General features: G+C 42.1%; 1 protein-coding gene across 2 annotated transcripts in view; it reads left to right on the top strand.

Moving 5' to 3' along the window:
* FER1L6 (fer-1 like family member 6) overlaps positions 1-22,593 on the top strand; it is a 120,746-nt gene that overhangs the window by 50,708 nt on the left and 47,445 nt on the right. For both annotated transcript variants that reach the window (XM_087706697.1, XM_087706696.1), the window contains exons 15-24: positions 1,822-1,922; positions 2,981-3,071; positions 5,448-5,567; positions 7,806-7,958; positions 9,684-9,870; positions 14,181-14,305; positions 16,601-16,735; positions 19,858-20,007; positions 20,301-20,411; positions 21,565-21,726. In XM_087706697.1, the coding sequence (XP_087562823.1) occupies positions 1,822-1,922; positions 2,981-3,071; positions 5,448-5,567; positions 7,806-7,958; positions 9,684-9,870; positions 14,181-14,305; positions 16,601-16,735; positions 19,858-20,007; positions 20,301-20,411; positions 21,565-21,726 (1,335 nt within the window). The remainder of the gene's footprint in view (positions 1-1,821; positions 1,923-2,980; positions 3,072-5,447; positions 5,568-7,805; positions 7,959-9,683; positions 9,871-14,180; positions 14,306-16,600; positions 16,736-19,857; positions 20,008-20,300; positions 20,412-21,564; positions 21,727-22,593) is intronic.

The raw sequence follows: 22,593 nt of genomic DNA, 5'->3' as shown, positions 1-22,593 counted from the left end.
GTGTAAAGCCAGGAACTTTCAGCCCTTCTTTCTCTTTTCTTCTTCGCCCAACATCTTGAAGCATGTGATCACCTTTTTCCCCAAGACCTGAAGCCATGTGGTCCTGTCCACTATTAAACCATCTTTCCAAGCGATCTCCATGTTTCCCCTATCTTTTCCTCCACTTGGAGCTGAACCCAGAATGACTTTTCTTCCAACAGTTTGTTTTACTATTATGGTGTATCACTTGTCACACAGGCTTCCTTTTAATAGTGTCAGAAAGGTTAGACTTCTTTCTTTTCTCTTTTTCTCAAGTCGGAATTTTAATAAAACACACCAGACAATCAGTGGAGAGTCGAAATATATTTATTCAGCCAAAGTTGTCGAGTTGCTTTGGATGGATGGCTACACCATCTACTTATAAGTCTTTTAAAGATTTAGTCGATCATTATCAATGGTATAAAATATATTGGCTTATTACAAGAGTTTCCTATTGGCCCTATCAGCATGAACATCTTGTGCATCAACACCCCAATCAACAACTAAAAAATTATGCACAACCAGGCATAAACCATAAATATGATGCATAGAATAGCTCAAAGTACATATTCCAGTAGAGGGAAGTTCCCTGAGAATGGGCTTCAGCAGGAATCAAAAAATTCAGAAGACTAAATCTCTTGTCCCGGTGACTGACCTAGATTGGATCCTGCAACATTATTCCGGGATACTTATATTTGCCTTCATTTGTGAAAAGTTTCCTTTTATAGTCTTTAAATAAATGTTTTCTTATCTTCAAGTTTCAGCAAACTTCATTATTTAGAGTTTAGCAGATGTTTCTTTAGCTACAGCTAAACAATGGGCATTTTTTTTCTTTCCTATACATGTGTTTTTCTAAATATATGTTTTCTTTTGTTACATGAAAGATTCACCTATTTATACTAACAGTGGGAACCAGCTACTGTCTTCCTTATTGTAAGCATATAAAAATATTCCAACAATAAATGCACCGAAATGGATAGACTCACAAAAGAACTAAAAGACAAAGAGGAATCCGAGTATTACTTAGTATGGTACCAATGGCTAAAGAGGGGGAAAGTAGGAAAGCAATAAAGGGGGGGGGGAGATTAAGAGACCAGAAAATAAATACAAAACTGCAGAATTAACAAGAGGGAAAAATATAAGATATATTGTATATAAAAATAGTATGAAATATGATCAAATGTATGAAAAAGATATATTATATGGAATTATTAGAGATAGAAGATATGTATGTGTGTGTGTGTATACATACATACATACATACATACATACATATATACATACATACATACATAGATGTATAAGGCATATATGTATAGATAAAAAACCATAATGGATAAAAAAATATTCCAACAATAATATATATCTAAAGCAATATGGGTCGCAGTGGCTCAGTGGCTAAGACGCTGAACTTGTCGATCAGAAAGGTCGGCAGTTCGGGGATTCAAATCCCTAGGGCAGCGTAACGGAATGAGCTCCCGTTACTTGTCCCAGCTTCTGCCAACCTAGCAATTTTAAAACATGTAAAACTTCAAGTAGAAAAATAGGAACCATCTTTGGTGGGAAGGTAACAGAGTTCCATGCATCTTCAGCGTTTAGTTATGCTGGCCACATGACCACGGAGACATCTTCGGACAGCACTGGCTCTTCGGCTTTGAAATGGAGATGAGCACCGCCCCCTAGACTCGGGAACGACTAGTACATAGGTGCAAGGGGAACTTTTACCTTTACCTTAAAGCATCGGCTGCTGTTTGGAATTATTTTAATGCCCTTCATAATATTGATCTTCTCTTTATCTTTCAGGAAGAAGGTTTGGAGCAAGTGAAAGATCTCATTAAAGTTTCTGAAGTTGCATCAGAAGAGAAAATAAAGTCAACTCTGAGTGATTTTATCAAGCAAAGTAGGTAAGAATACTCAGGGAAGAAACCTCTCAGAATAGTCCTACATGGTTGAGAGAAACTGGTGATGTTTGGAAAAGTTACACTTTCTGAATCATGTAGAGAGAGCCAGTTTGCAGGTAGTCCTCAACTTACAGCCACGATTAAGCTCACAATTTCTGTTGTTAAGTAATACATTTGTTAAGTGAGTTTTGCCCGATTTTTACGATCTTCCTTGCCATAGTTGTTAAAAGAATCACTTAGTAACCCGGTTGTTAAGTGAAACTGGCTTCTCCATTGACGTTGTTTGTCAGTAGGTCATAAAAGGGGATCACATCAGGGGTGGGTTCCGGCAGGATTATGATCGTGGGAAACAGCAACGGTCATAAATATGAAGCAGTTGCCAAGCATTTGAATTTTGATCACATGATCATGGGGATGTTGCAGAGATCGTAACTGTGAGAAACAGCGCCATTGTAAACAGCAGAAACAACAACAGAAACAGCGCCATTTTTCAGCGCCATTGTAACTTTCAACAACTAATTCAGAATTGCTTGCTTTTTTTATATCCTATAAGTATAAAAGTTATTACTGGCTTTGATTCCAATTTTATGCAAAGATCTACTTTCAATTGTTTTTTCCTTTATAAATTTACCAGCAATTCATTACTAGATAATCCAGCAAGTGTTTGAATCTTCCAGAAGAACATAACATTGATTGGAAGTGTTCATTAACAATTCTTGCAAACAGATATTGCCAAAATCCACAAGATCAACATAATTATGCATATTTGTTTAAACTTCCATTGGGTGCGGCGATGGAGGTGCAAAATAACAACCTATTCCCCCAATACATTTAATTTCCTTTGGAATATTAACATAGAAATTGTGTTTCTGAAGCCTCATATTTTTCATAAATAAAAATGATGATTCTATTTTAATATTATAAATTAAAGCTCTTAGTATATTCTGCCTCTCTACTTTGCTGAATCAAAGTATATCCTGGTAGAAGCGCTACCAGGAGATATATATATATTAAAGAAATGTTCTTTTATTGCCTCTAAAGCTTCCTTTGTGCATCCATAGGGCCTTTATCACAAATGCTGAAAAAAAGCCCAAACTCTTGAATCGGACAGCTTTGGATAAAAAAAGATTGAAACTGTGCAAGCAAGAACTGGTATGTGGACTATTTGATTAGGCTGTTGTGGGAATGAATTAGAAACTTGCTGGACCAATTGTCTGGCATTATATTTGTGCTAAGCCATGTATGGTTTAACTATAATGTAGCAATAGCAATAGTTAGGCTTATATACCGCTTCATAGGGCTTTCAGCCCTCTCTAAGCGGTTTACAGAGTCAGCATATTGCCCCCAACAACAATCTGGGTCCTCATTTTACCCACCTCGGAAGGATGGAAGGCTGAGTCAACCTTGAGCCTGGTGGGATTTGAACAGCCAAACTGCTGAACTGCAGTGCTGAATTTAACCACTGCGCCACCTCGGCTCTTAATGTAATGAATAAACTGAATAAACTGTTCCAAGATCGAATCTGAGTCAGTCAATGGGACCAGAATAGAATGGAATTCTTTATTGGCCAAGTGTGATTGGACACACAAAGAATTTGTCTTTGGTGCATATGCTCTCAGTGTATATAAGAAGACAAGATATCTTCGTCAAGAATCATAAGGTACAACACTTAATGATAGTCACAGGGTACAAATAAGCAATCAGGAAATAATATCAATATAAATTGTAAGGATACAAGCCACAAAGTTACAGTCCTGCAGTCATAAGTGGGAAGAGATGGGTGATAGGAACAATGAGAAGACTAATAGTAATAGTAGTGCAGCCTTAATGAATGGTTTGACAGTGGTGAGGGAATTATTTGTTTAGCAGAATGATGGCGTTTGGGAAAAAACTGTTCTTGTGTCTAATTGTCTTGGTGTGCAGTGCTCTATAGCATCGTTTTGAGGGTAGGAGTTGAAATAATTTATGTCCAGGATGCGAGGGGTCTGTAAATATTTTTGACTCGTGCAGTATACAGGTCCTCAATGGAAGGCAGGTTGGCAGTAATTGTTTTTTTCTGAGTTCTGGTTATCCTCTGAAGTCTGTGTCTGTCGTGTTGGGTTGCAGAACCAAACTAGACAGTTATAGAGAGCAGACTGCTAGAGCAGGGGTCGGCAACCCCCTGGGTCTGGAGCCGCATGTGGCTCTTTCATCCCTCTGCTGTGGCTCCCTGTTGCCGGTCGGTTCCACAATTGATAGGGCTTTCAGTTAGGACAGGTAGAGGAAAAAGGACCCCGCACAAGGAGGAGACTCTATGAGGGGGGAACTGGACTTCCAGTTGGCAGAGGAAAAAGGACGCCATGCTAGGAGGAGACTCTATGGTGGGGGAACCAGTCAGGTCTAGAATTGAATGGTGGGGGAGACTTCTGGTTAGGACTTTTGTGGCTCTTTGAGTGTTTAAGGTTGCAGACCAGTGGTGAAATCTAAATTCTGTGGGCATGGCTTGGTGGGTGTGGCTTGTTGGGGGTCATGTGACCAGGGGTGGGTTTCGACCGGTTCGCACCGGTCCCTGCGATCCGGTTGGTCGCCGAACCCGGAAGTAAGTAACTTCTGGGAACGGCGAAGCCCCGCCCCCCGCGCCCGCGCGCGCCCGCACACCCGCGCCCGCTCCTTACCCGGTTTTTTTGAATTTTGCGCTTTCCACGCATGCGCAGAACGCCTGCACGATCCTCCAGGAGCAGCTGGAGCATCGCGCAGACGCTAGTACGCACGCGTGCGCCGCGTGCGTGCGCGAGGACGCCGCCGGCCTCGTTCCAACCGATCCGGTTGGAACGGGGCGAGAAACCCACCCCTGCATGTGACTATGTAGTCATGTAACTGGGGGATCAAAAGACAGAAACTCACTTTAACAATGTCCTGCTGGAACAGGGTTGGACTAGGTGACCTCCAGGTCCCTTCCAACCCTGGATTATTCTCTGAAGCTGTGTCTAGTGCCAGGTTGTAGTCCTTCCTTCCTCTTCTTTTTCCCTCCTTCCCTACCTTTCTTTTTCTTTCCCCCTTCTTTCCTTCTCTCTCTGTCTCTGTTTCTCTCTCTCCTTCTTTCTTTCTCAGCAGAGCTGTCTGCAATTTGGCAGCTCAAATCTCACCAGGCTCAAGGTTGACTCAGCCTTCCATCCTTCCGAGGTCGGTAAAATGAGGACCCAGATTGTTGGGGACAATAGGCTGACTCTGTAAACTGCTTAGAGAGGGCTGTAAAGCACTGTAAAGCGGTATATAAATCTAAATGCTATTGGGGGTTGAGGTCTGTTCTCCAAGCTTTTGGGTTGGTTTTATTACCAAACCTTCCATGACCAGGAATTTAGGGAGCGATTCAGGAAAGATTTAAGGAACGATTTCCCTAAATTCCCCTGAAGATATTACCTAGCCTGGTAACAAAATGTTTGGAAACCAATCCCCAAGCTCGGGGAATGAAACTCTACTCTCCTCCTACACCTGAGCTACAGATATTCACCACTACTGCAAATCCGTTGTTTCTCTGTGCTTTTACAGGAAGCCATGTCGAGGGATGCTAAAGGGATTCTCCAGCAGCAAAAAAAGAAGATTTCGCTAGATGAAATGATGCGTGAAACACAAAACTTTATAGAGAGGATTCGGTTCTTAATTGACGAGGTAACTGCTCAAGTTTCCTTTCTTGATCCACTTGACCTTCAAAGGCAGCACCCTACTTTCTGCCTTAGAAATGACTTGTGATAGGTAATGTCTTCTGAGACCGGAGCATTGCTTGCAAATTGCTATGGGCTTCTCTAGTGTAAAGAATAAAAGCATGACTAATTAGGCAATGAGTACCAATAAGAATGAGCACCAGTAGATATGCTTCTCAACATCTCCGTTGGAACTGGAACCTATGGTCAAGATTCACTTTACAAGAGAAAACATAATGTCTCCTTAGCCTACATCTGTGATGGTGAACCTAAGGCCAGAGGTGGTATGAAGCGCCCTCTCTGTGGGCATGCACGCTGTTGCCAGTTGCTCTTCTGGGTTCCATTGTGCACCTGTGCGCCAGCCAGCTGTTCTCTTCCAGGTTCCTGTGCTCCAGGGTGCACCCGTGCTCCAGTTTTGAGACTTGGTGCTCTCTCTGTTTGTTTGTGTGTGTTTGTGTGTTTGTGTGTGTGTGTGTGTATCAGGGGTGGGTTCCTGCCAGTTCTAACCTGTTCCATAGAAGAGGTTCCACAAATCTACCGGGCTGTTTAGAACCGGTTCCAGTTCCCTCCCCCCCCCCCCCCGTCCGCACCACGCTTGCCCTGCCTGCCGCTCACTGATTGGCTGGCTCACCAATCGCCCTGCCCGCCTCTAAGAGTCCTATCTAAACCTTAAAGTCTTAAAGATGTCAACTTTGAACACCCCTGGGGTTTTTCCCCCTAAAGGGTTAGCAGTTAGACTTATATACCGCTTCATAGGGCTTTCAGCCCTCTCTAAGCGGTTTACAGAGTCAGCATATCGCCCCCACAGTCTGGGTCCTCATTTTATCCACCTCGGAAGGATGGAAGGCTGAGTCAACCCTGAGCCGGTGAGATTTGAACAGCCGAACTGCAGAACTGCAGTCAGCTGAAGTAGCCTGCAGTGCTGCATTTAACCACTGCGCCACCTCGGCTCAAGGGGTGCAAAGGTCTTGTAACTTGACAGCTTTAAGACTTGCACATTTCAATGCCAGAGTTCCTGAGCCAACATAACTGGAGGAGGAATTCTGGGAGTTGAAGTCCACAAGTCTTAAAGCTGTCAAGTTTGAACACTCCTGGGTTGTTGTTTTTTCTAAAGGGTTAGGGGTGCAAGGGTCTTGTAACTTGACAGCTTTAAGACTTGTGTGCTTCAAATGCCAGCGTTTCTGAGCCAACATTTTGGTTGCTAAGCAAGAGCGTTATTAAGTGAGTTTCACCACATTTTATAAGTTGGCCATGCCCACCCAGTCACATGACTGCCAAGTCATTCCCACTCGGTCACATGGCTGGCAAGCCACTCCCACTCAGTCTTATGGCTGGCAAGCCACTCCCACAAAGCAGGCCACACCTACAGAAGAGGTTCTAAAAAAATTTGAAACCCACCACTGGTGTATATGTGTGTGTATTTTTTACAAAAACCTTTTCTTACGTTCTGATGTATACATTTGGACGAAGGACATTCAATTTTACTCCCTACCCAACTGAGTCAGCAGATGTCTGAATGTAATTTTAATTTTACCCTATGTTGTACTGAATGTTAGTGAGTCCCTAGCAAGATAACATGTAAACATTGGGGTTATTTTCTTTTTCATGGTTGGTTTTTCATGATTGCCCCATTCTGATGTACAAACATGACTTGTTTAAAAGTAGCCTTATTTGTCTTTTTTTCCACAGCCCTCTCTTTTTTCTTTCTATTTTTTGGAAAATGACAGAGGCATAGGGTCTTAAAAACCCTCTATTATTATCGCATGGATTGAAACACAAACACGCACAAAAACCTCACACTCCCCTGTGTATAATGGGCAATCTAAAAGAAGGAGCTACAGGACTGGAATGAAGGATTAATTTTCCTCATTCCAAGATATTTAATGATGTCAAACTGGGTAGGATTAGTATGTGTTTATGCTACAAAAAACAAAAGCTGAAAGTTAAGAGATCAAAATGTTCAATAAATAAACCCTTAAATCTGAGCTCTGAGTGCCATTAAAAAAGGTATAACATTGTGCCATAAAATAGAGGTTGTAAATACTTTTTTATGAATGCAAGCTGTGCCTGTGTTTTTTAATTTTGAAATATGAGCTCGATGTATTTAACAGAACCTTTTTTCATCGATCTGTATTTTTCAAATGGCTGCGGCTTCAAGAACAGATTTTGCAACCTGCCTTAAGCTGTCAATGTTCCCCTTTCTCAGCCTCAACATACAGTGCCTGACATCTTCATCTGGATGCTTAGCAACCACAAAAGAATCGCCTATACAAGAATCCCAGCCAAAGACGTGCTGTATTCCCCTGTGAAGGAGCAGCGGGGCAAACATTGCGGGAAGATTAAAACCCACTTTTTGAAAGTAAGGCTGAAAAGAAGTAAAATCATCTTAATCCTGACTAAGTCTCATAGCAGTGCCCCCCCCCCCCCAACCTATTGGGCATCAGGGACTGGTTCTGTGGAGAAAGGGATTTCCACGGAGAGAAAGGGGCAAGGGGTTTCGCACGCTGCCTGCATACCGCAGATAGGGCTTCATTTGTTTATGTGGCCCAGTTGCTGGGATCACTGACGTCAGTGCACAGATCGAGGGTTGGGGAGCCCTGTTTTATAGGACATTTATCCGTGACCCATCAAAACCGCGTTCCACAAAAGCGCGGTCGACGAAATCGCGTATGTGACGTCATCACAACGCGACGAAAAAGATCAAAAAATTGAAATAAAAATTAAATTACAGCAAGCCGATTCACATAAAGGTAAGGGTTAGGTTAAGGGTTAGGGTTAGGGTTAGGTTAAGGGTTAGGGTTAGGTTTTTCGTTAGGTTTAGGGTTAGGTTTAGGGTTAGGTTTAGGGTTAGGTTTGGGGGGGTTAGGGTAAGGTTTTCGCTTTATTTTTACATTTTTTGATCTTTTCCATCACGCTGTGATGACGTCGCATACACGCTTTCGTCGACCGTGATTTTGTCGTCCGCGGTTTTGTGGTGGAACCCATTTATCAAGTTGTGTTGTGGCCTGTTGGTCATCAGCCCAACCAGCAGCCGAATCAGATGAGGAGGAGGTGTGGGAGTCAGAGTCAGCATCAAGGCAACCTGAGAACTCTGAGGGGGAAGAGGGAATGGAGCTGGCAGAGAGAGAGAGACAGAGAGAGAGAGAGAGGCAGAGCCTGGGCCATCCTTCAGCCCTCAGATGGAGAGTCAAAAGCCCTCAGGACTGGAGGTGGCTAATGAGGAAGATGAGGAAAAGCTGGGTCCAATGCCTGACGTGTGGATGCAGAGGAGAGGAGAGCAGTGGAAATCTATGGGCCGATCCTCAGGACAGAAGAGCCACCGCTACTAGCGAAGCCCCACCCTAGCTCTGGGGATCAAAGGCAGCGGGAGGAGGATGGACAGACTTGTTTGCCTGCTATGTATATGAGAGAGAGACTTTTGCTGGGGCTGCTGGCACTCCTAATAAATAAATCATTTATTTAACTACAGAGGGTTTGTCATGTTTGGGAACTGGGTCAGAACAGGTTGCCAGAATTATTTGTGAAGCTTCTGAATCTCTCAGACGACTTTCCCAATGAGCTGCAAATATTCTCTTCTATTGCATATGGAGATGCTCAATCATTCGGGTCATGGTTGTCCCAAAGGTGTTTTTTCAAAAGGCAACTTTATAAACTATTGTAGGTGTCATGGCAAGTTAATAGATGTGCAGTATTTTTGCAGTGACAGATTTTGTATTTTTCCCATTTTTTTCCCCCTGCGGAGTAGAATTCTTTCTCCTCTCTTCTCTATCTAAACATCTCTCCTATTATTCAAATTGATATTCTCCACTATTTCTAGATCGGTCTATTAATCCATCTTTCTACGGTACATATTGTATTTTGTTTGTTTGTTTGTTTTCTTCTATAATACCTTTTCAACTTCTGGTCTGGCTACAGCCCTAGAATGTCCTAATAGACTCCCTTCCAAGTACTATCCCAGCTGGGCCCTGCTTAGCTTCTCATGATCAACAGAAGCCATCTAGGTGATGCCACCAGTGGGATATTAGGAAAAGAAATATGGTTAGAAATATCACTAGTGGTTTGATATTTTATCTTTTCCCTTTAGTTGCCAGGAAAAAGGTCTCCAGGTTGGAACGTCCATGGAAAAGTGGACACTTATCTCTGGCTTGGCTCTAGTAACTACGCCCATGCTATTTTCGACAACTTACCAGTTGGATATGAAGCAGAAGCACCTTTGGCAGAAAGCACAGGATCCCATCCTACTCCGTATCCTGCCAGTCTGATCTACAAAAGTGAGATCCTACATTATATATTTAGTTAACATTAGCATTATTTTTCCCCAGAGAGTATACTTCTATTTATTGTTAATCTTGCATTTCATACCTTCAAACAGAGATCTTATTCCTTCATTGTTCAACAAAGCATCACTGCCTATATATACCAGTTTTCATTTGTTCCCCTATTAGAATTGCTTTATCAGCAGCAACATGTCATTATAGTAAGTTCTTAACCTTATAGATTATATCCCCAGACCTTATGTTAATACTTCATTGTGTCATTATTAGATTATTTCACAGCATAATTATATCATCATTTACTTTTTTCAATTAAGGCATAAGTATATCATTTTTCATTTCCAAAGTTTTTTTTCCCCCTAGCCACCGATAAAACAAGTCCCATATCTTATAAAGAATGAAAATAAGGCCTTTAGTTATATTAGATGAAATATCTGAGACGGTAAATAATACTTGAAGATGCAGAGGTTAAAACAACTGTAACCAAACGACATGCTGCATGTGATGATGGTTTTTTTTTTGTCTTTTTTGTCTTTTTTGGCTTCCCCCTCCTCCCCCCACTTTTTTTTTAAACCCTAGCTTATTGTGGTGTTTATTAAATATACAACAGAGAGATATGGGATGTATAAACTTAGTAGGGATGCACCTGTGATCAAATGACATATTGTATGTGATGATGGGGTTTTTCCCCTCCTTTTTTTTTCTTCTCCTTTTCCCATTGTTTTTTTTCCTCTATTGTTATGTGATGTTGTCTTTGTAATTAAAATAAATAAATAAATAAATAAATAAATAAATAAATAAATAAATAAAAAAAAAGTGAGATCCACTTTGTACTTGGGTACTAACAAATTATCTAATGTATGAGGGGTCCTTGATACTCTCTGAACTTGCTTGTTTTCTTGCAAACATTTCATTACCCAACTAGGTAACATCATCAGTCCTAGTAAGGAGTGCTGTTTGCTGTTAGTTTATATTCCAGTGCAGTGCTGGTGAACCTTTTCAGCCCTGAGTGCCGAAACAGGAGTGTATGCGTGGGGAAGCGCCGGAAACTGGAAGAGCAGCTCCCCAGCATGCATGTGTGTGCCTGGAAGCTGAGCTTCCAGTTTCCAGCATGCGCAAAGACCAGCTGGCCAGCACGCATGTGCACGCCAGAAACTGGAAGCTCAGCTTCCTGGCGCACACATGCGCGCCAGGGAGCTGCTCTTCCAGTTTCCGTAGTTCCCATACGTGTGAAGACCAGTTGGAACCCGGAAGAGCAATGGGCGGAGGCTGGCATGTCCAGAAGAGATGGCTTTATGGGCCACTTCTGGCACGCATGCCATAGGTTTGCCATCATGATTCTAGTGGCTTGCCTGTCACACTGAAAGCAAATGACACACATTACTAGCACTGATGAGGTTACCTAGTTTGGGTAATGAAATGTCTGCAAGAAAACAAGCACTCCAGCTCTGAGAGCATCAAGGACCCCTCATATCAACCCTGAGCTACAAATATTCTCCTTTATTAGTATATAATGTCTGTTGTGCAGTTGTTGCTTATAGTTTTAGGCACTTCTTCGACTCTAAAGAACAACATAATTAAAATTTAAAAATTATCTTTGGTTTTTGTAGAAAATGAAACGTAGATCACTGGTTTTATTCAATTGATTGAATTTTCCTGATTATATGTTCTACTCAACAAAAACATACTACTTTAGAAGGAGTCGTTCGAAAAAAGAAAATTAAACGGAAGCCATACATTGGATTATATGACTATATAAATCCCTTCTATTAGAAAGCGAGGATTAGTATAATCCTCACTAACTGCCCCGTCCATTTTGTTATGAAATGTCTGACATGAATTGACTCATCTAATCAGGAACAAATAAGGGTTCAACTTAATTTTCAGCATTAATGAGGAGTTGGGACTTCGGACATTTCATTCTCACAGCAGAAATATCCTGAGTGTTGTGCAACCATGTACATTTTCTTAAATATATAAATTAAATTCACCCTGCTTAAACGGTTCCACCACAAAACCGTGTTTGACTAAAGGGCGCTCGATGAAACCGCGTAGCTGACGTCATCACAGTGTGACAACAGCACGGAGAAAAAAGCACGCTGTGAACGCTAAACCTAAAATTAACCCCTAAACCTAAACCTAACCCCCCTAAACCTAATCCTAAACCTAACCCTAAACCTAACCCTTAACCTAACCTTAAACCTAACCCTAAACCTAACCCTTAACCTAACGCTAAACCTAATCCTAACCCTTAACCTAACCCTAAACCTAACCCTAACCCTTAACCTAACCCTAAACCTAACCCTAACCCTTAACCTAACCCTAAACCTAACCCTTACCTTAACTTGAATCGGCTTGCTTTAAAAGCGCTATTTAAAGCGCCCTTCTTTCTCTGCGCTTGCTGTTGTCGCCCTGTTGATGACGTCAGTGATGCGGTTTCATTGGGCACGCTTTAGTTGAGCGTGGTTTTGTCGTGCCATGGCTTAAACAAGGGCATTTTGAAGCACATCTTGGAATGACCATGTAAATGGTCTCATGGTCAGGCCCAAGAAGTACTAAAAAACTAGGTGCAGAGAATCGTATAATACTCATATGTTGTTGGGCAGGGGTGTCAAACTAGATTTTTTCGAGGGCCAGATCAACATTATAGTTCTCCCCTGTGAGCTGGCCGCGGGGGGACGGGAACAGGACGGACATCTCCTGCAGCACCCTGCTGGCCAAAATGGGGCATGGGGGGAATGCGCCAGCCCCCACAGCCTGTTTTTGGCCTGGATGGCCTCCTGCAGCACTTGCGCCTCCCCATGCCCTGTTTTGGCTGCCAGAGGCACCGCGGGCCAGTCTGTTGCTATTTCCAGACCGACCCAATGGGCCAGATTTAAGCACCCCGTAGTCCGCATCCGGTCTGTGGGTCTTGAGTTTGACGCCCTTGTTGTTGGGGATGTCAGCGTTCCAAATATCATCCAAAATTAAATCAGAGTTCAAGTCAGAGCTTTCCTCAAAGTTCCAATTTATTAAGAGAGACATGTTGGTACATCTGTGGAAAACCTGAATCTGAAAGCTTCCTGGGTTTTCCACCCAGTTGAAAGTTCATGATCTTGCCCCCACACCAGTGGTGGGTTTCAAATTTTTTTAGAACCTCTTCTGTAGGTGTGGCCTCCTTTGTGGGAGTGGCTTGCCAGCCATGTGACTGGGTGGGCATGGCCAACTTGTAAAATGTGGTGAAACTTGCTTAACAACGCTCTTGCTTAGCAACCAAAATGTTGGCTCAGGAACTCTGGCATTGAAGTGTGCAAGTCTTAAAGCTGTCAAGTTACAAGAGCCTTGCACCCCTAATCCTTTAGAAAAAAAACCCCAGGGGTGTTCAAACTTGACAGCTTTAAGACTTGTGGACTTCAACTCCCAGAATTCCTCCTCTCGCTCTTCATCTTGATGATGTGTGGACAGGCGGGGGGGGGGGGAGGGAGCTGGAACCAGTTCTAAACCGCACTGCAGATTTGTGGAACCTCTTCTATAGAAGAGGTTAGAACTGGCAGGAACCCATCCCTGTCCCACACCCACAAGTCCATCACATGGTCCAATCTTTCACTGCCACGCTGGCAGCTTCCACTCATCCAGTTCTGGTCAGGCTCAGAGGTGCGGAGAAAAAAAATGACCTTGGGCTTCTAGAAAGGAGTGTTTTATTTTGACAACAACACACTCTACAATTCTACTCCTTACTATTTCCCCCTCCCAATTACCCCACTAATGAAACAGCAATAGAGAGTGTGGCAGGCCAAAGCAATAGCAGTAGCAATAGCAGTTAGACTTATATACCGCTTCATAGGGCTTTCAGCCCTCTCTAAGCGGTTTACAGAGTCAGCATATTGCCCCCAACAATCCGGGTCCTCATTTCACCCACCTCGAAAGGATGGAAGGCTGTGTCAACCTTGAGCCGGTGAGATTAGAACCGCTGAACTGCAGATAACAGTCAGCTGAAGTGGCCTGCAGTACTGCACCCTAACCAATGCGCCACCTCGGCTCTTAAAGATCCTAAAAGGAATATGACTGCAGGCCTGACAGGGGAAGGAAAGAAAGAAAAAGTTCAAAGTATACCATTTCAGATGTGAACTGGATATTTTTCCTCTGGCGGAAAAGAAGGAAGAACTAGGCTATTTTCCAGCGAGCGTTGATCCCACCATGAATCAGAAGAAAAACGATACAACCTGTTCCATGCTCTTTTATAGTCCCTTCTCCTACTGCCATGTTTCTATCCTGCTCCTGTTCATCCCCAAGTGATATGCCTAACTCTCTCCATTCCCTGCTTGCAGCCAAGAATATTTTTCAACTGAGAGCTCACATGTATCAAGCAAGAGGATTAATTGCAGCAGATAGCAGCGGCCTCTCGGATCCTTTCGCTAAAGTGACTTTTGTTTCACACTGCCAGACCACAAAGGTAAGGGGAAATGGGAATAATTAATGTAGTTAGAGCAGAGTTTCTCCCAGAAGCATTCTTATTAGGACTACTAGAACAAAAAATGGATAAACAATCTCAATACATAATCATACACATACCCACTGCAGCCAGGATTGCTTTCGCACAAAACTGGAAAAAAAATACACCCTCAGATGAAACAAAAATTGGAAAAGTACTCGAATGTGCAGAAATGGACAAAAAGACAATAGAACTAAAAGAAAGAGAAGAATCAGACTTCTATAAAAGTATGGAATAAAATGTATAAGTGGCTAGAACTCAGAAGCCAAAACAGAAAATAGAGAATATAAATATATGGTGATACAAATAATGAATACTATTATAAGTGTTAATATTATGTTTGTTACATTATAGGACAAGGTTAAAGTAATAGGAAGGCAATGCAGAAGGGAGAATTATAACCAGTGTTGGGTTTCAAATTTTTTTAGAATCTCTTCTGTAGGTGTGGCCTGCTTTGTGGGAGTGGCTTGATGGCCATGTGACCGAGTGGGAGTGGTTTGCCAGACATGTGACTGCGCGAGCGGGGCCAATTTGTAAAATGTGGTGAAACTCACTTAACAACGCTCTTGCTTAGCAACCAAAATGTTGGCTCAGGAACTCTGGCATTTGAAGCACGCAAGCCTTAAAGCTGTCAAGTTACAAGACTCTTGCACCTCTAACCCTTTGGAAACCCCCCCTCCCGGGGTATTCAAACTTGACAGCTTTAAGACTTGTGGACTTCAACTCCCAGAATTCCTCCCCTCGCTCTTCATCTTGATGATGTGCGGATAGGCAGGAAGTGGGAGCTGGAACCGGTTCTAAATGGCACGTAGATTTTTGGAACCTCTTCTATAGAAGAGGTTAGAACTGGCAGGAACCCTCCCCTGATTATAACAGCTAAGCAGGAAAGCTGATATAGAAAGCTGTAAAATTACTGTACATTGTTATGTATGTTCTGTGTTTTGTTTTGTTTTCTCTTGTTGTGTCTTCCTTACTGTTTTTAAAGGTTAAAACATTCAATAAAAAAATATTTTTTTTAAAAAAGAGCAGTGTTTCTCAACCTAGAGCAGGGATGTCAAACTCAAGACCAGGGGCCTGGATTTGGCCCACGGGGTGTTTAGATCTGGCCCGCAGGGTTGCCCTGGAAACAGTGAAGGACCAGCCCGTGGTGCCTCTGCCAGCAAAATGGCGTTCGGGAATTCTATTTTCGCTGGCAGAGCGCTAGGGTCACCACAGGCGCCCCTGATACGAGTGACATTGAACTGGCCATGCCCACCTCAGCTCCCTGAGATCAAACACAACCCTTGATGCAGCCCCTCAATGGAATCGAGTTTGACACCCCTGACCCAGGGCATTGTAAAATGTGTGGATTTCCTCAGCTAACATGATGGCTGGGGAATTCTGGGAGTTGAAGTCCACACATCTTAAAATTCCAGAGGTTGGGAAACACTGACCTAGAGGAATGCGGTTGTAGTAAGCTTGATGTGATTAGGTAATGCAAGCCAGAAGAAATCCTCCTGCAAGTCTGAGCAGGTGTAGGAAAACCGATTCTGTAACTTGTTGGTTAAATAATTAATAGTGCCAAAGTTTTAATTTTAAAAAAAATTTTTTTAGAAATGTGCAAGACGAGCCACTTTTGTCATGATTGTGGGTAGCATACAGCAAAGATAGTTATACAATATAATTTTTTTTAAAAATCTTCAAGACTGAAGAAAAAAAATCATTAAAGACAATCAAAGGATCTGTTTTAACCTTTTTAACTTGCTTTCCGTGGTGGCTCAGTGGCTAAGACGCTGCGCTTATCGATCAGAAATGTTGGCAGTTCAGCGGTTCAAATCCCTAGCGCAGCGTAATGGAGTGAGCTCCTGTTACTTGTCCCAGCTTCTGACAATCTAGCAGTTTTAAAGGATGTAAAAATGCAAGTAGAAAAATAGGGACCACCTTAGTGGGAAGGTAACAGCACTCCCTGCACCTTCAGAATTTAGTCAAGCTGGCCACGTGACCACGGAGATGTCTTTGGACAGCACTGGCTCTTCGGCTTAGAAACGGAGATGACCACTGCCCACTAGAGTCAGGAACGACTAGCACATATGTTCAAGGGGAACTTTTACTTTTACCTTCACCTAACCTGCTTTAACCATGGTCATTTGGATATATTATGTTGAAAACTATGGCCAAATTCATTTGAAAGATATCAGGTTATTGCCAGGATAAACTGTAGTATCTTCTTGCAAGCTCTGCTATTATTAATATACTATTTTTTCCCTTCTCCCTTAGATCATTCAGCAAACTTTGTCTCCAACTTGGAATCAGATGTTGCTTTTTAATAATATTGAGCTTTATGGTGAAGCCAAGGAAATTGCCGAATTCCCTCCTGTAATCATTGTGGAACTCTATGATGATGATGCTGTGGTAAAGATAATTTTCCCTTGTTTATATACCTTATTTTAAAGGGTTGTTGGTCAATGTAATGAATTGCAGAGGCTTTTTAAAAATATATATATTTTTGAAAGCATCCTAATATCAGGGACAAGATACGAATGATACATAGAAGCAGAGGCTGCTCTAGAAAAAAAATATTCTAATTCTATTAATACAGTGAAGGAGCTGAGTAAAACACTGATTTGTTGCCTTTCACCTAAGACTCAACAGTATTGGAACTAATATACTGTATGCTAGGGAGACATGATAGCAGTGTTCCAATGTTTGAGGGGCTGCCATGGAGAGGAAGGGGTCAACCTATTTTCCAACGCACCAGAAGGCCAGACAAGAAATAATGGATGGAAGCTTATCAAGGATAGATTCAACCTAAAAATAAGGAGAAATTGTGGGAGCGTCATCACTGGAAGCTTTCAAGAAGAAACTGAACTGCCACCTGTCAGAAATGGATGTAGGATCTCCTGTTTGGGTGGGTGGGTGGATTGGACTGGATCAGTGGTGGGTTTCAAACATTTTTAGAACCTCTTCTGTAGGTGTGGCCTGCTTTGTGGGAGTGGCTTGTTGGCCATATGACTGGGTGGGAGTGGCTTGCCAACCCTGTGACTGGCTGGGTGTGGGCAACTTGTAAAATGTGGTGAAACTCACTTAACAACGCTCTTGCTTAGCAACCAAAATGTTGGCTCAGAAACTCTGGCATTTGAAGCACACAAGTCTTAAAGCTGTCAAGTTACAAGACCTTTGCATCCCTAACCCTTTAGAAAAAAAAACCCCAGGGGTGTTTAGGAGAAACAGGAGGAGGAGAATTCCTCCTCTCGCTCTTCATCTTGATGATGTGCAGACAGGGGGGAGGGAGCTGGAACCGGTTCTAAACGGCACTGTAGATTTGTGGAACCTCTTCTATAGAAGAGGTTAGAACTGGCAGGAACCCACCTCTGGACTGGATGACCTACAAGGTCCCTTTCAACTACTCTACTCTACTCTACTCTACTCTACTCTACTCTACTCTACTCTACTCTACTCTACTCTACTCTACTCTACACTACACTACACTACACTACACTACACTACACTACACTACACTACACTATTAAAAAATCCAGAAAGACAAGGAAAAAACTCACAGGCAAACGAAGACAAATCTAGCAGCTCAAATGAGAGCCTTGAGAACTAGATGCTCACCTGGAAACAAAACATCCATAGTTTTAGATCCCCAGGCCCCAATTTTGCTATGGCTTTGGTGTCCCTATCCAAATCCTCCCAAACTTATGAAAGGACTACATGGAAAATAATTTCAACCATCTCTCACTGGGATCTCACAAAAAAATCCCGAAGTCTCAATAAAGGAGAATATTTTTTAGCTCAGGGTTGAAATGAGGAGTCCTTGGTGATCTCTGAGCTTGCTTGTTTTGCTGTAGGCATTTCATTACCCATTTTATTATCAGTGCACTGATGATGTTATCTAATCTGGGTAATGAAATGTTGGAGTAGCACAAACGCTTCAATCTGAAGTCTCACTAGAATTTCTGCAAGATTCCTGGTTTGTTACCTGAGATCTAATAAATTGTTGGCACCAGAAAGTACCCAGGGGTCCTATGAGTGTTAACCACCATACACAATTATTTTAATTTGGATGGTGGGTTCCGAGTGTTCTTTGGGGGAAATGGATGCTTATCTTGCCAAATCTTGAGGTGGGCAACAGATAGGATATCAGAATTTAATGGGCTCGGGTAAGCTATTAACATACTTTATCTTAACTAAGGGAATATTGACATGATGCCCATTCTTGCTTCTGAAATATCACCAAGGGTTTAGTTTGTTTCATTAAATGACGGCACACTTGTTATTTAATTTGTGTTAATTGATTATGTGCCATCAAATTAGTGTTGTTTCTTAGCAGCCATATGGATAGGGGTCCCCCCCCCCTCAGTTTGGATCTCCAGCTCTTCTAATGCTGCCAGAATTCTCTTTTTCTACCTCCATCAGTAGACTAATGGGCCACTTATAGTTGATTGATCAAAGACATATAGAAGTACTAAGATAGATTAACAAATTTCTGTTGAAATCCAGATATTTAATATTGCTATGCTGCTAGTAATGCCTTTGCTTATTCCAATGATTGCAAGCATGAGCTTGGAGGATCAGCAGAATATATATGTGTGTGTGTGGGTGTATGTATGTGTGTATTTATCTATCTGTGTGTATTTGTGTGTGTGTGTGTGTTTTCGTAGATTTTCACAGGTGTAGATATGTTGGTCTTGTTATATTTGGGTCTTTTCCCATGTAAGATTGAGATTGTCTTGGTAACATTTCGGCGAGGTCTCACTCACCATCTTCAGGCTGGGTTTTGGGCTCAAAACCAGCCTGAAGATCCCAAAACCCAGCCTGAGGATGGCGAGTGAGACCTCGCTGAAACGTTGCCAAGACAATCTCAATCTGACATGGGAAAAGACCCGAATACAACAAGACCTGTGTGTGTGTATGTCTGTGTGTATGTCTGTGTGTCTGTATGTATGTGTGTACATGTATGTATGTATGTATGTATGTATGTATGTATGTATGTATGTTGTGTTTGTGCTGATAAATAAATAAAGGGAGACTAGTATAGATCTATTTCAAGCTATTTAGCTCTCATCAGCTAGCCATACCCTTACTGGGATTCGAACATACACAGAGAGCCATGTATATGTGTGTGTGTGTGTATGTTCCAGCATAACTCTGGAACGCCTGGAGCAATTTCAACCAAACTTGGTACACAGATGACTTACTCTCTGGAAGCAAATACTGTGGGGTAAGACACCCCTAAAACCCCTCAGGTTATGTGTTCTGTTAAGATACAGTCTGTTGTGCCTTAAAACGGTTTCTACTGTAGTGCCGTAAAATGGCTTCTACTGTGCAGTGCAGTGCAGTGGAGTTGCCATGGTAACAGCTTCACAGCTGTTACCACAAGGGGGATGGTAAGGGGGAAAATCCAATATTAGGAATTACATTTGATCCGGACATTTTCCCCCTATAAATAAATACCTGGGCAACACTTGTTACACAGCTAGTGTGAACATAAATGACATTGTGTATTTTTTTCCTTTTTAAACAAATAGGGAAAATCAGAATATATCGGTGCAACTGTGGCTGCTCCAGTAACTAGGCTGGTGGAGGACAAATATGAACCCCCAAAACTTAGTTACCACCCTCTCTACTGTGGCAGTCTTTCAGGGGGAGATCTTCTGGCTGCATTTGAACTGCTTCAGGTGAGTTTGGAACAATTTCATTTTTAATAAATGGATTCAAGTTTATTCGGTTTTATTTTGACTTCTAGAGACCACCTAGATAGATCTGCAGAGTTTCCAGTAAGAATGATCTTTATGTAGAAAATCATTATAGGAAGGTTTTATTTGAATTAAAAGTTGGGGGCAGAAGGACTGTTAATTTGATCAAAAGAGGATTAGGTTAATTCCAGGGAGAATTGCGGAATGTTTTTTTTCCCCAGAGTGCTTTGAATAGCATCGCGGCTGAACAATAACATGTTTTTTTTGTACTGTAGGTCCCTGATTCTGGCCCAGAAAACCTTCCACCTCTTGATCCTCCTGATGCCAGTCTAATCTATGCAGTCCCAGCCAATATACGACCTGTATTAAGTAAATATAGAATAGAAGTAAGTTTGGATAAAATGAACAGCCTAATGATCCTCTGAGCCCTTGTGTAGTGCATGTAAAATATGCTGAGGCAAAGTGAGTTTGTTCACATCTATTTGTACTTCTGATGCACACCAGTATGGATGTCATTCTTTGAGGGGGGAGGGGGCAAGAGGGAGAGGGGGGGAGGAAGGGAGGGGGAAAGAGAGAGAGAGAGAGAGAGAGAAAGAAGGAGAGATTGAGAGATCATGATTGTCCCGCACTTAAGTAGGTCCTCGCAATTCACTATGTATTAACATTCTAATTTAAGATTCTTAGCCAAGAAAGAGAGATCTAAGTTGTGTGCCTCTTCGTCCTCAATTATTCTTTTGCTTTTCTTTCTTGTTAACTAATGAATTAGTTAATTAACACAATCAGGGGTCAGTTGCTTTATCTATATATATATAAGCCAAGTACCACTCACTCATCATGAAATCTCCAGAACTATAAAGCCTACAAACTTGACATTTGGCACGTATGTTCCTCTTGGCTTCTAGGTGCTCGCTAAGAAAAGATTTTTCAAAAGGATCATCAGATTATTAGTATTTCTTTTACAGTAATTAATATGCTCTGATGCTAAGGAGTTCTACTCCCCCTTCCCACCTGAAAAGAACTCTGTTCCAACTGCCAGCTGCCTCACATTCCTACCTCAGTTCAACCTGGCAGACATTCCATTCCTTCACTCAGGAGCTGTCTGGGTACAGTACTAAATGTTGGTACCTCGCCAAAATGTCTACGCCTTCCACCTATGGAACTGCTTCCGGGCTCAAGGCGGTGGGAGCGATATTCCCTTATGTGTTTCAATCACCGCCCACCACTGAGCCAGCAGATTGAACCAGATTTCTCTTGCATTGCCTGATCACATAGTTTTGTCACAAAGCACAGGTATCCAGCTAGTCCTTTATAAGTTGCCCAAAAGAAAAACAAGATTGATCTCATTGCTTCATGGTTAACCCAATCACCAGCTATCCACACCCAATGCTCTTTTTACCAACCTTATCTTCTCTCCTTTCCTCCCAACCTGCAGTGTGAGGATCCAAATTATCACCTCCTCTAAAGGGTTGTTGTGTTTAATACATTGATCCCTGAAGTGAATTCTGTAGACATTACATATTATTTCTTTCCCTGCCACAGGTTCTATTCTGGGGTCTTCGGGAATTGAAGAAAGTGCAGTTTCTATCTGTTGATCGTCCCCAAGTCTTCATTGAATGTGCCAGTAAAGGAGTAAAATCCTGTGTGATCCAGAGCTACAAAAAAAATCCCAACTTTAATACCCTAACAGACCGGTTTGAAGTGGTACATACATACAAATTTCTGCTAAATATATTCATCTTTGCAATCTTTGCCTTTTGCTTAAAATGATGAAATAGCATTAGATACAATTGCATAAGAATAATTTAATAATCTAGCCCAATGCAACCCATGGGGGACATGAGCTTCAGTTTTGATTGAGTTCTGAAGGGCAGTAGGTAACGTTGAACAAATCACTTCACTTACGGCTTGCCTTACTGTAGTGGAATGTAGTCTGGATTCCCAGGTGGGAGGGGCTGCATTCCAGAGGCCGACCAGGCAGGGAAGCTTAGATAGTTTGGTTGGGAGGAAGAGAGTTAAAATGGCTCCTCCCTAGCAATTATCAGATTATATCTATGGTGATGCAAATAGTATTTGTATTTTATTTCATTTGTATTAGTTTGTTGAACATGTACAAGATAGCAGATATATGTATAAACATGGACATGAACAAGGAAATGAATACAAATAAACGGGGACAGTAGGACAGGAATGGTAGGCATGCTGGTGCGCTTATACATGCCCCCTTTACGGACCTCTTACAAATGGGGTGAGGTCCATGGTAGATAATTTAAGATTGAAGCTGTGAGGGTTTGAGGATATAACAACAGAGTCAGGTAGTGCATTCCAAGCATTGATCACTCTGTTGCTGAAGTCATATTTTCTATAATCAAGTTTGGAGCAGTTTACCTTGAGTTTGTATCTATTGTTTCCCCATGTATTTTTGAGGTTGAAGTTGAAGAAGTCGTTGACAGATAGGATGTTATAGCAGATAATTTTGTGTACTACGCTTAGGTCAGACCATAGGCGGCGTAGTTCCAGGTCAGTCGTGGGTTTCAAATTTTTTAGAACCTATTCTGTAGGTGTGGCCAG

Source organism: Thamnophis sirtalis, unplaced genomic scaffold, assembly GCF_051295495.1.
Source record: "Thamnophis sirtalis isolate CommonGarterSnake01/CBP01778 unplaced genomic scaffold, rThaSir2_p1.2 scaffold_2, whole genome shotgun sequence".
Taxonomy (NCBI): domain Eukaryota; kingdom Metazoa; phylum Chordata; class Lepidosauria; order Squamata; family Natricidae; genus Thamnophis; species Thamnophis sirtalis.
This window is presented reverse-complemented; position numbering and strand designations above follow the sequence as displayed.